The sequence below is a fragment of the Mizuhopecten yessoensis genome, unplaced genomic scaffold (assembly GCF_002113885.1).
Source record: "Mizuhopecten yessoensis strain PY_sf001 unplaced genomic scaffold, ASM211388v2 scaffold1485, whole genome shotgun sequence".
NCBI classification, from domain to species: Eukaryota; Metazoa; Mollusca; class Bivalvia; order Pectinida; family Pectinidae; genus Mizuhopecten; species Mizuhopecten yessoensis.
Window position 1 is genome coordinate 17,418 of NW_018404070.1, and position 14,432 is coordinate 31,849.

The 14,432-nt window shown below is 34.0% G+C and overlaps 1 protein-coding gene across 1 annotated transcript in view; it reads right to left on the bottom strand.

The window, feature by feature from the left end:
• Positions 1-225: 225 nt before the first annotated feature.
• LOC110463087 (DNA-directed RNA polymerases I and III subunit RPAC1-like) overlaps positions 226-14,432 on the bottom strand; it is a 19,114-nt gene continuing 4,907 nt past the window's right edge. The window contains exons 2-11 of the mRNA XM_021517431.1: positions 13,717-13,788; positions 12,455-12,562; positions 9,037-9,169; positions 8,506-8,622; positions 6,920-6,969; positions 4,981-5,046; positions 4,035-4,101; positions 3,333-3,452; positions 1,280-1,396; positions 226-413 (exon numbers count right to left, since the gene is read on the bottom strand). Coding sequence (XP_021373106.1) covers positions 292-413; positions 1,280-1,396; positions 3,333-3,452; positions 4,035-4,101; positions 4,981-5,046; positions 6,920-6,969; positions 8,506-8,622; positions 9,037-9,169; positions 12,455-12,562; positions 13,717-13,788 — 972 coding nt within the window. The 3' untranslated portion in view covers positions 226-291. The remainder of the gene's footprint in view (positions 414-1,279; positions 1,397-3,332; positions 3,453-4,034; positions 4,102-4,980; positions 5,047-6,919; positions 6,970-8,505; positions 8,623-9,036; positions 9,170-12,454; positions 12,563-13,716; positions 13,789-14,432) is intronic.

Below are 14,432 nucleotides of genomic sequence, written 5' to 3' on the forward strand. Positions count from 1 at the left end.
TAAAACTTCAAAGTCACCATATGAGGTATAAGCCACAGCACTGCTCTTGCCTATCTTTCTAAATGGTCATCAGTTATTGATGAATTAATTAATTATGCTCAAATTTCTTAGTGTGAAGCACTTAAGGAATGAAATGTATGTTAAAATGGGTTTCATACATCCTTAAGGCAATCTAACTGTGCATACAATTATACTCTAGAGATGGTTGTATTTAATTCAAAGAAAACGCAAATGAAAGATAAGTTTTCATATTTTAAATTGCACATATATAAAACAATATAACAATAGAAGTTAAGTTGCTCCTGAGGCCTCTGATAGTTCTGTCAGAAACGTTCGGCACTTGCCCATCAATACTCGCACAGCTTCCGTCACCAAGATATCAGGTGGCAGCACTCCTGTTGACTCCACCGAAACTGAAAGCAACAGGGTTATAATGTTACACTAACAAATAAAGGGAAGGGAGCTAACTCGTGTTAAACATTTTATTTCTAAGCTTACAACAGTATTCTCCCTTCAGTCAAATGAAACCTTGTAGGCCACAAATGCTTGGAAAAGTACCAGCCTGCACTGTTCTAGTCAGATTCTTGTGAGGACTTGGCCAGTTTTACTTCCAAGCAAATGTCTTCACTTTTAAGCTTTTAAGTTTCACAGCTGATTATTTCTGTCCTCTTGTTAAATGCATGTTTCAACATTCTGTTACATTATCAAGAAGTTCAAATGTAAATGAACATAGACAACTATTATCCTTATTTTTACATCAGTAGTACTGTGGCTGCTGTGAAAAGTGGCCTGTCCAACTAAATTTCGAAATTTAAAATAAAATCTGCTTCTTCAGTATACCTCAACTATGTAATATTTTGTTTTGCTAACTTTGTGCTATTAGATGTATATAATCATATTCAATATATACAAAAAAAACAACTGCCAAAGTCAAAACAAAGTTTCTTACTGAAAGATTTTGTGCTTTATTTCATTAATTTTGTTGAGTAAGATAGTCTTTTTGCAAAGAAATTTTCACCTCAATTCCCTTAAAATGATTGTAAAACTCACAGATTGGTCTCCAAGAATTCTGGCATGTATGCCCATCAGTAATAAGTGAATGTAAGCAGCCAGTTAACCATCTAGATTTTGGATGAATGTTTGTCTGAGTACTATTTATTCATCACATCCTAGATACCAATAAATGAATCAGGATATAAAGACAAAATGTAGGGTTAGGTATATAAATTCAGGGTCACCTTACAAACAGTATGATTGGTTGCCACAATAACAGACTTACAGATAAAGTGATCCCTGACCCGTGACAAACGGACAAGGTCCTTCAGGTCGTCATGGCGGAACACCTCCCTGCTGCAGGTGTCATGTCGCGCAGACTTTACGTCGGCTGTGTTCTGACCTGTGGAAAATGTAAACATCAAGATAAAAATGTGGGTTCCTCAATATTTTACAATTTGTCAATGAATGAATACATCATAATTTCACTGAAATTTTGTTTCTATAGTCAATACACCTAAAAAAACAAAACAGCTATTCAAAATCAGAAATGATATAACTGCGCTTAATTTGCAGTTTTATTAAGGTATGACAAGTGATACAAATCTTCTTACATACACTACACACGCTGTCTGATATGTGTATAAAGAAGTATAATGGAAAATTCACTGACTGAGTTTTTTAATGTGTAGTACTGGTATACATATTTCACTGGTGTGTTAATCTGTTAAAATATACAGCCACTAGAGTTATTATAAGCCATTTTGTGTAAATTCTATTTTAGTAATGGTGACATTGACCTTTTGAATGATGAAAACCTGTAAAACAAAATATATCCACAAGATTGAGAACAATGAATGTGACCAATATATGTCCAAGGCATGAATATCTGTTAAAAACGCAGTTCTAAGTGATAAATAACAAAGAGAGTGATGGTGATATTCTATTTTTAGTAACAGTGGACTTGATCTTTGACTGATGATGCCTATATTCAAACTTTTCAGAGTGGGTCAAAGGAAAACTTAACTGTTAAGGAATGCAGCTTTTAGAGTGATAACAAGGTGTGTGATAGTAACATTCTATTTAAAGTATCAGTGACCTTGACCTTTGACCATTGATGCCCATATTCAAAATTGTCTAATGTATGTCAAGGGTAAAAAATACCTCCGAAATTCCATGAAAATCAGTAAAAACAAGAGGCCCATGGGCCTTAACGGTCACCTGAGTCCTACAGTATTTATTTTTGTTGTTGAAATATGTACCAATTTGAGTAAAAAATAGTTAAGTATAATGTTAACTTAACTTTGTCAGGACCATGAGCTGATCATTCTTGGACCGATTTTAAGTGAGATCGGCCTATTAGAACTTGTTTTTAAGTTTGAAATAGGTATTTACAAAATAGCGGCCATGGCAGCCAAATTGTATTTCTGATTGACCCGAAAAATAACAACACTTTGTCAGGACCATGATTCNGTAGTACTGGAGGTATTTTTACCCACGGTATGGATCTGATAGTACATAAAACATTTGTAAGAAGCTGTACAACTTTTAGTATTTAATTATATTTGGGTTATGATGAAATGAGATAAAATCATCTATGNATTGCGGCCATATTTAATTTCTGATCGACCGGAAAAAAATAACAACACTTTGTCAGGACCATGAGGCGATCATTCCTACCAACTTTCAGTTCAATCGGCCCAGCAGAACTTGACTTTAAGTTTGAAATGTAAAATGTCAACGGACGACGGACGACGGACGACGACGGACGAAAACGGATAGCAATAGGTCACTTGAGCTAAAGCTCAGGTGACCTAAAAATGGGCCACTAGAGTGATGGCAAAGGGTCCACATACATATACACAGAGCACTATATACTTTCCACTGAAACTTTTGTAAGAGGGGATAAATATCAATGTATTCCATTCTTACAGTTTACAGTCTAAAGAAACCCTACTGTTCAACAAAGTGTCAAATTAGTCAGGACCACGATGAAGCTCAAAATAAATGGATTCCATATAGCTGTATTAAAATATATAGATTCCATATACCTGTATTAAAATATATAGATTCCATATACCTGTATTAAAATATATATTGATGAGACACAATTTGTCTGCATCACTTCTACTGTCTACTGTTTCCTTTCTGCAGTGTCTCTCTGGACACCTCTGATAAGTCTGTTGTCAGAATAATGTGATCAGGATATCTTAAGAGTGTTGGCTAATTAGAAAGTGGGCCATCTGTTGACATCATTGTCAGTTGACCTTTCCTGTTATGAAGATGTAAAATCACCAGACAAATTATAAAAGTAATGTAGAATCTATATGAACACTCACCGTTAACTTTTTTTATTTCTATAACTCCTGGGGAGAAGCAATTTTTCAACTTTTCTGCCAAATGATTGACAACTGGTTGTAGTAGGGTGATTTCTGGCAACAACCTGTAGGACGCTGTAGCTGTAGTGATACAATCATAATGAAAAGTCACATGACACCAAGACCTGTGGCTCTGAAATATCTCCCAACATTTACAGAGTATCAACCTTAGGTAAACAAGCTTGAAGCCATTTTCTCAGATCGTTTGATGAGTAGTATTTCTTTAGAAAAATTCATTTAACAAAAAGTAGATGCATAACTTATCTTACAAAAAAATGAGCTACATGCGAAAACAAGAGGCCCATGGGCCTTAACGGTCACCTGAGTCCTACAATATTTAATTTTGTTGTTGAAATATGTACCAATTTGAGTAAAAAATAGTATAATGTTCACTTAACTTTGTCAGGACCATGAGGCGATCATTCCTACCAACTTTCAGTTCAATCGGCCCAGCAGAACTTGACTTTAAGTTTGAAATGTAAAATGTTAACGGACGACGGACGACGACGGACGAAAACGGATAGCAATAGGTCACTTGAGCTAAAGCTCAGGTGACCTAAAAACTGTTCAGACTCTCTTTCTTGAAGGAAAATAGTTACAAATAAATGTCTTTACAGACACATTTTAATAACTAGAAAAAATGTCTCTATGTGACAGACTTACCAACAGGAGAAAATTTTGCATGATCCTTTCCTAGTCCTTTTACACACCGAAGTTTTAGATCCAGCTCCTTCAAAAGATCATCAAGTTTTCTTCATTGTATTAGTAATGTGACATTCTTTTTTATTATCGATTGATGTCCTACGTTTTTATTTGAACACTTTGTACTGACTTCAGACAATTCCTTTTGACTCAACAGACAGTACTAGTCTAGTTAATCTGTAGTCTACAACTGACAAGAGGCAATGTTTTTTGGCAATTTTTATCTGTAATGAAGAAATCTTTCTGTACAACCATATGTTTTAGCGGCAGCTGTCCGTGAACTTCTAGCTAACAAATTGGTCTTTCCAGCCGAGGGGAATAGGTAAATTTTAGCTTTATTCAGCTAACTTCTTTCGAATACAGTTAATTCAAAGTAAACAACATCTCAATCATTGCTATGAATAATTTATTTTACGTTTAAACCTACTCATATTGTACTTTGTGCGGTTTGAAATTATCCCTTCAATACCCTCTTGCATGTGTGCTCTAATTTAAACAGTTTCTTTTTATTCAAATCCAACAGTAAAGATTTATATTAGATTTATATAAAAAATATTTATAATACTTGCTTGGGATGTATCGTGTAAATTCAAAGCAACAAACATGGGTAATATGTGAAATCACACTCACTGACACTGTGTTGTCGGTCGACAGCGTGGTACTGTACATGTTTACTTCTCATTGAAAGGCCCAGATATTGCGCTAGTTCGGTTGTGGCTATATTTATCACTGTTTCCCAAAAGAACAACTGATGACTGGACGCATGTCATTATCAACTACATACAGTTTGGTTAGGAGGTAGATATTTTCACTATCTAATAGGTTATAAGGGGTTTATTTGACTAAATAGCCCCTTTAAGCTGCCCTATTAAAAACAGTTATTTTTTGAATTTTGTTTTAGACCTACCTGTCCGGGCCGTAACTTGGCTATCAGGATATCATCATTCACCGGACGTATGTCACCTTCTTTGAACTGTAAGTGTAGAGAAAGCTTAACATCTCACCAAATTGTTGACACACCTATGTAGTTGCTAGGATTGTTAGATTTGATATATATCATCTGAAATAACTATTAGCAATGTAATGGTACTTCCTAGCTAGAATAATCATAAACAAGAGGCCCATGGGCCTTAACAGTCACCCGAGTTCTGATATATTTATACAGAGAGTTGATTTTTGTTTTTAAAACATGAACAGAAGTATTATTCAAAGTGACAAAAAAAACAATGAAACAACCTTATTCAATATCTAGCACACAGATTTAAGACTGAAAAGTATTTGAAACTAGCACCTCTGATTCTAAACAAGGAAAATGAAGACATTTTAGCACACTGACTCCTTTGGGCGGCCTTGGGGGTAGAGCGGGTTCAAAATTTTCAAAGTATCAAACGGTCAACTCAGGGTTAAAATTCCAATTAAGTTATCAACATGTAATATTCAAAGTATCATTTGCCATAATAAAGCTTGCCCCCCCCCCCCCTCTCCAGAGGTAAACGTGAGACCCTAGGGTCATAAAATTTGGTAGAGCACCTTAAAACCCTTCCATCTATGAAGAGTATTTGATTCTACCATATCTGGGTCTTGAGAAGAAGATTTTGAAATTTCAGTCAATTCAACCCTTTTCGGCTCCGTCCATCAGCCCCTGGGGGTCAGTCAGGGCTGATATGTGCATACCATCAAACTGCTATCCAATACTGATAATGCTAACCCAAATTGAATTACTTCCAATGGAAATTAAACAAATGTTGGTCCAAAATGTGATTTCCCTATATATAAACTAAAGTAAAGTTTACCCCCTCCCCAGGGGGAAACGTGAGACCCCAGGGTCAAGAAATTCACAATTTTGGAAAAGCACCTTAAGACCCTTCCATCTATGAAGAGTATTTGTTTCTACCATATCTGGGTCTTGAGAAGAAGATTTTGAAATTTCAGTCAATTCAACCCTTTTCGGCTCCGTCCATCAGCCCCTGGGGGTCAGTCAGGGCTGATATGTGCATACCATCAAACTGCTACCCAATACTGATAATGCTAACCCAAATTGAATTACTTCCAATGGAAATTAAACAAATGTTGGTCCAAAATGTGATTTTCCTATATATAAACTAAAGTAAAGTTTACCCCCTCCCCAGGGGGAAACGTGAGACCCCAGGGTCAAGAAATTCACAATTTTGGAAAAGCACCTTAAGACCCTTCCATCTATGAAGAGTATTTGTTTCTACCATATCTGGGTCTTGAGAAGAAGATTTTTGAAATGTTAGTCAATTTGACCCTTTTTTGCCCCGCCCCTTAGGCCACTGGGGGCTTGGGACCATATCCTCCACTAGTTTTGTTGACCTTTGGCCTTGGAAGGTTTCTGCAAAATTTCATTGAAATTGGTTCAGGGGTTTTGGAGAAGAAGTCGAAAATGTAAATTGTTTACGACGCACGACGGACAAAAGGCGATCGCAATAGGTCACTTGAGACTTTGTCTCAGGTGACCTAAAAACATATCCTTACAACCATTTTCTTTTTTGTTGTCATAACTATCATTATTTTTTTATTTCTAAATCGATTACATTCTGCATGTTTTAAAATCTTTCTGTTATATGTGAGGTGATATCGCAGGTACAATGATTCAGCAACATCTGAATAAGTCACTTGTAATACAATCTCAAAGCTGATGGAAAAATAATCATTTACATTATTTAATTCAGAAGTTCACTTTCAAATTAAGTGTTGTAAAATGCAACTCTCCGTTTATGTTGTTGAACGTCAATCCATTTCAGAATATATTATACCACAAAGTTAAATTATGCAGTTTGTCAATGAAAGAGCAGATATGTTTTCCCATCTATTACAATACTTACAATTTCTGATTGCTTCCCTACAGGAATCCATTTGAAATGCTTTGTTGTAACTGGACAAAAAAATAAAATTAAAATAATTTCACCGAGTGTCCAAAGCTGAAATTAAACTACTTACTTTGTTTTTAATAATGAAACAGAATAGAAATTCTATTTAATGTGTTTCAACTTATACTGCTCTAGCAAAATATCTTACAATGGACAACACCTTCCATACAATTCTAGGGAGCTTAATAGAACCCTTATTTCTAGGTCCTCTATCACTTATGACTTCGCTCAACAACAAATATGCATATTGTAGCAAATAGAAAATAAAATTAGAACTAAATATAATCCTAAATATCCCATCTCTATTTTAAACCCTAGAAAGAGTTTGATCACTGTAGCACCAAGTCAACTGGTGTTATAACACAGATTACTATGATGGACAAAGAAAATACACAATTCCTTTAAGGAGAACCATAAATGAACACAGTGAGCTAACCTTGTATTTTAATAACTTGTGATGTGTTTCTATACATTAGGTTTAAGTGTTATAGGATGACACTAAGTGTTTTACCTTCAGGATTAGCTTACCTTGTATTTAAATAACTTGTGATGTGTTTCTATACATTAGGTTTAAGAGTAAGAGGATGACACTAAGTGTTTTACCTTCAGGATGAGCTTACCTTGTATTTAAATAACTTGTCATGTGTTTCTATACATTAGGTTTAAGTGTAATAGGATGACACCAAGTGTTTTACCTTCAGGATGAGCTTACCTTGTATTTTAATAACTTGTTATGTGTTTCTATACATTAGGTTTAAGTGTAACAGGATGACACTAAGTGTTTTACCTTCAGGATAAGCTTACCTTGTATTTTAATAACTTGTGATGTGTTTCTATGCATTAGGTTTAAGTGTAATAGGATGACACTAAGTGTTTTAACCTTCAGGATGAGCTTACCTTGTATTTTAATAACTTGTTCTGTGTTTCTATACATTAGGTTTAAGTGTAACAGGATGACACTTAGTGTTTTACCTTCAGGATAAGCTTACCTTGTATTTTAATAACTTGTGATGTGTTTCTATACATTAGGTTTAAGTGTTATAGGATGACACTAAGTGTTTTACCTTCAGGATTAGCTTACCTTGTATTTAAATAACTTGTGATGTGTTTCTATACATTAGGTTTAAGAGTAAGAGGATGACACTAAGTGTTTTACCTTCAGGATGAGCTTACCTTGTATTTTAATAACTTGTTCTGTGTTTCTATACATTAGGTTTAAGTGTAACAGGATGACACTAAGTGTTTTACCTTCAGGATGAGCTTACCTTGTATTTAAATAACTTGTCATGTGTTTCTATACATTAGGTTTAAGTGTAATAGGATGACACTAAGTGTTTTACCTTCAGGATGAGATTACCTTGTATTTAAATAACTTGTGATGTGTTTCTATACATTAGGTTTAAGAGTAAGAGGATGACACTAAGTGTTTTACCTTCAGGATGAGATTACCTTGTATTTAAATAACTTGTGATGTGTTTCTATACATTAGGTTTAAGTGTAATAGGATGACACTAAGTGTTTTACCTTCAGGATGAGCTTACCTTTGTGGTCCTTGTAGAGTTCGTCGGGGTCTGTGGTGTCCTTGGCATGGCTATTTTTAGTACACTTGACCTTGAGCTGGAACTCGATAGTGTCCTCTGCTGTCCCTTCAGTGTCACCTGTAAATATCATTATTATTGTCCTCAAAATGATTGTGCTCAATTATCGAGTTCCTCTTATGATAGTAATACTTAATATAGAAACAGCAATATTAAACAAGAAATTTACCATTTTAACCTTCTCCATTTCTGACCTTGTAATGCTGTAGATGTTTGTAGCATGTATGAAGCACCAATCTATGAGATTAGCTGTTCTCAGGAAAACGCTGATCTTTCCAGGAGTCACACAGACAAATCTCTACCCAGATATTATACTCTGGTTTGTATAATGACTTCACCTTCAGAAAATGTACAATTAATGTATAATGATCTATAGAGGAAATAAGGTCAAATTTGGACCAGAAGAACAGCATACTGGTAATGAAGGGTTATATGGCTACAGGAGAATGAGATACCCATGCGAGTGATATTCACCATCAGATCTGTATTCAAACAGGCGAGGGTCGGCCTTGATGGGGATGAGCCCTAGTCTGTGAGACAGGACCTCGTCCTGTATGATGGAAGTGTTGTTGTAGATGTACACCTTCTCTATGGCCATGGTTGGCACCTACGACAAAACAACTACCTTTTAGTCAAGTTAAAATATTATCCTTTTTTATTTTTTGGGGGGGGGGGGATTCAACATTACAAAAATACCTTACAATAACAACTTTACACTCACTTGTTCAATCTTGTAACTTAATATCTTGCGTAGACAAGGCAAACTGTATATGTGTTTTCTATTTTCCCCTATAGTTAGTGATCTAGTTTGTTTTTAAAGTCAATGTATGAACTTTTTTTAATAGAAGATACATATATCCGTTCATTAATGTATAATGCTAGTCATAATGTAAAATGTGTCCATAAAAAACAGTAAGCAGTTAAAAAAGGTAAAGATGATGTCAATTCAAGCCAATTGGGTGAGCATTATTAGTTAAAACAAAACTCAGACATCTTGTAAACCTTGGTAATGACTTAAGATTCTGTGACAGTTTATGGCTATGTATTTCAAGTCTATCATAAAATCTAGTTCTAAAATGTACTTTGTTAAGTTGAAGTTTCAACATGGTCCTGATTGGACAGTAACAAGCTTTAAACATATCTTTGATAAGAATCATCAGCTACAAGAGGTAAAGTAGATAAAAAATTGTTTTCAAACATATCATGGGCAGTGTTGAAATCTTCCCTGGTAAGAATACTCATACGCTGAACATGAGTGGTCTGACTGTAGTCTACAGAAACACTCTAAGAGTTAGGACCCCTTACACTTCAGAAGCAATCAACACGTTTTGGATATCTGACACTCGAGTATACTGAGTGACCTATAAGGTAGTGATAGCTGGTTCAGGTACATTTCAAAATGGTCACTATTACCATATTACATTAGAATCCATCAGAGAAATATATCAAACTAAACAAAATATTGGCATAAGCATAAATATGAAAATAAACATACGTCACAGTAAAAATGATAAAAAGAAAATAAAGAAGCAGAGAAACTCCTTATTCTCTCGTCACAAAGTTCAGTATGTATATACCTGATTAAATACTGAAAAATATTGATTTGCTACTGATAACAAAAGTTTAAAAAGTCAAAACAACTATTTAATTTGACATTCATTGATATCCTTACCTCAGATAATTGAATTCTGCGGAAATCATTATTTAATTTGACATTCATTGATATCCTTACCTCAGATAATAGAATTCTGCGGAAATCATTATTTAATTTGACATTCATTGATATCCTTACCTCAGATAATAGAATTCTGCGGAAATCATTATTTAATTTGACATTCTTTGATATCCTTACCTCAGATAATAGAATTCTGCGGAAATCATTATTTAATTTGACATTCTTTGATATCCTTACCTCAGATAATAGAATTCTGCGGAAATCATTATTTAATTTGACATTCTTTGATATCCTTACCTCAGATAATAGAATTCTGCGGAAATCATTATTTAATTTGACATTCTTTGATATCCTTACCTCAGATAATAGAATTCTGCGGAAATCATTATTTAATTTGACATTCTTTGATATCCTTACCTCAGATAATAGAATTCTGCGGAAATCATTATTTAATTTGACATTCTTTGATATCCTTACCTCAGATAATAGAATTCTGCGGAAATCATTATTTAATTTGACATTCTTTGATATCCTTACCTCAGATAATAGAATTCTGCGGAAATCATTATTTAATTTGACATTCTTTGATATCCTTACCTCAGATAATAGAATTCTGCGGAAATCATTATTTAATTTGACATTCTTTGATATCCTTACCTCAGATAATAGAATTCTGCGGAAATCATTATTTAATTTGACATTCTTTGATATCCTTACCTCAGATAATAGAATTCTGCGGAAATCATTATTTAATTTGACATTCTTTGATATCCTTACCTCAGATAATAGAATTCTGCGGAAATCATTATTTAATTTGACATTCTTTGATATCCTTACCTCAGATAATAGAATTCTGCGGAAATCATTATTTAATTTGACATTCTTTGATATCCTTACCTCAGATAATAGAATTCTGCGGAAATCATTATTTAATTTGACATTCTTTGATATCCTTACCTCAGATAATAGAATTCTGCGGAAATCATTATTTAATTTGACATTCTTTGATATCCTTACCTCAGATAATAGAATTCTGCGGAAATCATTATTTAATTTGACATTCTTTGATATCCTTACCTCAGATAATAGAATTCTGCGGAAATCATTATTTAATTTGACATTCTTTGATATCCTTACCTCAGATAATAGAATTCTGCGGAAATCATTATTTAATTTGACATTCTTTGATATCCTTACCTCAGATAATAGAATTCTGCGGAAATCATTATTTAATTTGACATTCTTTGATATCCTTACCTCAGATAATAGAATTCTGCGGAAATCATTATTTAATTTGACATTCTTTGATATCCTTACCTCAGATAATAGAATTCTGCGGAAATCATTATTTAATTTGACATTCTTTGATATCCTTACCTCAGATAATAGAATTCTGCGGAAATCATTATTTAATTTGACATTCTTTGATATCCTTACCTCAGATAATAGAATTCTGCGGAAATCATTATTTAATTTGACATTCTTTGATATCCTTACCTCAGATAATAGAATTCTGCGGAAATCATTATTTAATTTGACATTCTTTGATATCCTTACCTCAGATAATAGAATTCTGCGGAAATCATTATTTAATTTGACATTCTTTGATATCCTTACCTCAGATAATAGAATTCTGCGGAAATCATTATTTAATTTGACATTCTTTGATATCCTTACCTCAGATAATAGAATTCTGCGGAAATCATTATTTAATTTGACATTCTTTGATATCCTTACCTCAGATAATAGAATTCTGCGGAAATCATTATTTAATTTGACATTCTTTGATATCCTTACCTCAGATAATAGAATTCTGCGGAAATCATTATTTAATTTGACATTCTTTGATATCCTTACCTCAGATAATAGAATTCTGCGGAAATCATTATTTAATTTGACATTCTTTGATATCCTTACCTCAGATAATAGAATTCTGCGGAAATCATTATTTAATTTGACATTCTTTGATATCCTTACCTCAGATAATAGAATTCTGCGGAAATCATTATTTAATTTGACATTCTTTGATATCCTTACCTCAGATAATAGAATTCTGCGGAAATCATTATTTAATTTGACATTCTTTGATATCCTTACCTCAGATAATAGAATTCTGCGGAAATCATTATTTAATTTGACATTCTTTGATATCCTTACCTCAGATAATAGAATTCTGTGGAAATCATTATTTAATTTGACATTCTTTGATATCCTTACCTCAGATAATAGAATTCTGCGGAAAGCATTCGCAATGGCAGCGTCAATACCGATCATGTCAAACTCCAGTTCATCATCTCCCATCTTAACCACGTCAACACGAAAATTCTACAAAAGTGGACATGTATTAATTTGAATGAAGAATATTCATAGTTTGGACAGTTTTAAAACTATTAATCAAAACTACAGTCTTTCAAGTTTATCATGATCAGTGAAATAAACAAGTGGCCCAGGGGAGCCACACCCACCGTTTATACAAAATTGTGTCCCCTTGGCCAAAGGATGCTCCAGACTAAATAAGGAAAAAATCCCTTTATCCCTATGGTAGAAGAAGGATTTTGAAGGTTTTACCTCTATTTCCCCTATTGAGCCTGCCCCTCTGCCCCCAGGAGGGCCACACCCACTGTTTATACAAAATTGAGTCCCCTTGGCCCAAGGATGCTCCAGACTAAATAAGGAAAAAATCCCTTTATCCCTATGGTAGAAGAAGGATTTTGAAGGTTTTACCTCTATTTCCCCTATTGAGCCTGCCCCTCTGCCCCCAGGAGGGCCACACCCACTGTTTATACAAAATTGAGTCCCCTTGGCCCAAGGATGCTCCAGACTAAATAAGGAAAAAATCCCTTTATCCCTATGGTAGAAGAAGGATTTTGAAGGTTTTACCTCTATTTCCCCTATTGAGCCCGCCCCTCTGCCCCCAGGAGGGCCACACCCACTGTTTATACAAAATTGAGTCTCCTTGGCCCAAGGATCCTCCAGACCAAATTTAGTCAAAATCTACTTGGCCATTCAGGACTAGTAGCGTTTTAAAGGAAAAGTTGACGAACGGACGACGAAGCTGCGGAATGGCATAACATACCTGTCAAAAGCTCACTACACAAAGGTAAGATAAGCTTTAGAGTGTCAGAACCTGTCAATGTAAAACAATTAGAAAGACTAGATTTAGAACATGGTAAATCACTTTATTTTTGCATATACTTTATTTCACAAAGTGTTCCTGTAGGTTTTATTCGCATAGTACTTGTATTTGCATTGGAGTGGATGATTTTCCAAAGTTGATAGTAATTGTCTACAGAATCAATATTTACAGTAAATTCTAATTGATGATAAGTCCTCAAAAATAAAACATTCGTTTTTTTCTGTTGCAAAAATGAAGTGATTTCTATAGTAATGACATCCTGTTATTGGCTGTGGGAATCCCCAAAAAGCCAAAAATAACTACTGTTTGGGGATCATTTCTATCATGATAAACAGAAGTGTACCTTTTCAAATTTTCTTTGGTTCCAAGTATCATCATATCCATTGTAAGCACCAGGGAAATCTGTACTGTTTACCTAAGTTGAAAGGGAGAAATAATAATTTCAGATTAAACAAGAGCCCCTTAAGCCTTAACGGTCAAAAGGCCATATTTGGCTTATATGTACTGTTTGTTTTTGTCACATCATAACAACACTATGACATCACAAAATTATGTATTGCCTAGGGGTAATGAAATTCACAATTTCAATAAAGCACCTTAAGACCTTTCCATCAAAGAAAAAGTATTTGATTCCAACATATCTGGGTCTGAAGAAGAAGATTGTTGAAATGGACTATTTCCAGCTATGTTAAAATTACATAGGAGCCCGCCCCCTCATAACTTTTGTTTCGGAAGTGCTACCAGATTTATGCTGCTATTTTAACTTTTTTCACTCCCTTTATTACTTTGAATAAGTATTTAGATAATTAATTAACCTAATTACAGCATAGGGGTCGAAAAATGGAATATAAGTCTGAAAGTATCTTTAAGAAAAAAAAGTGTATTCTTTTGCATCGTAATACTTGGAAAGAACATTTTCCTTCATGTAGTGCTTCAATAATATATTTATCATCCAGAATGTGAGTTTAATTGAATATTTTGTAAAATTTTAATGTAAAATATAGGATTTTTCATTCTTATTATTCTTGTATACCAAAAGTTTTCATAGTATAAAGTGGT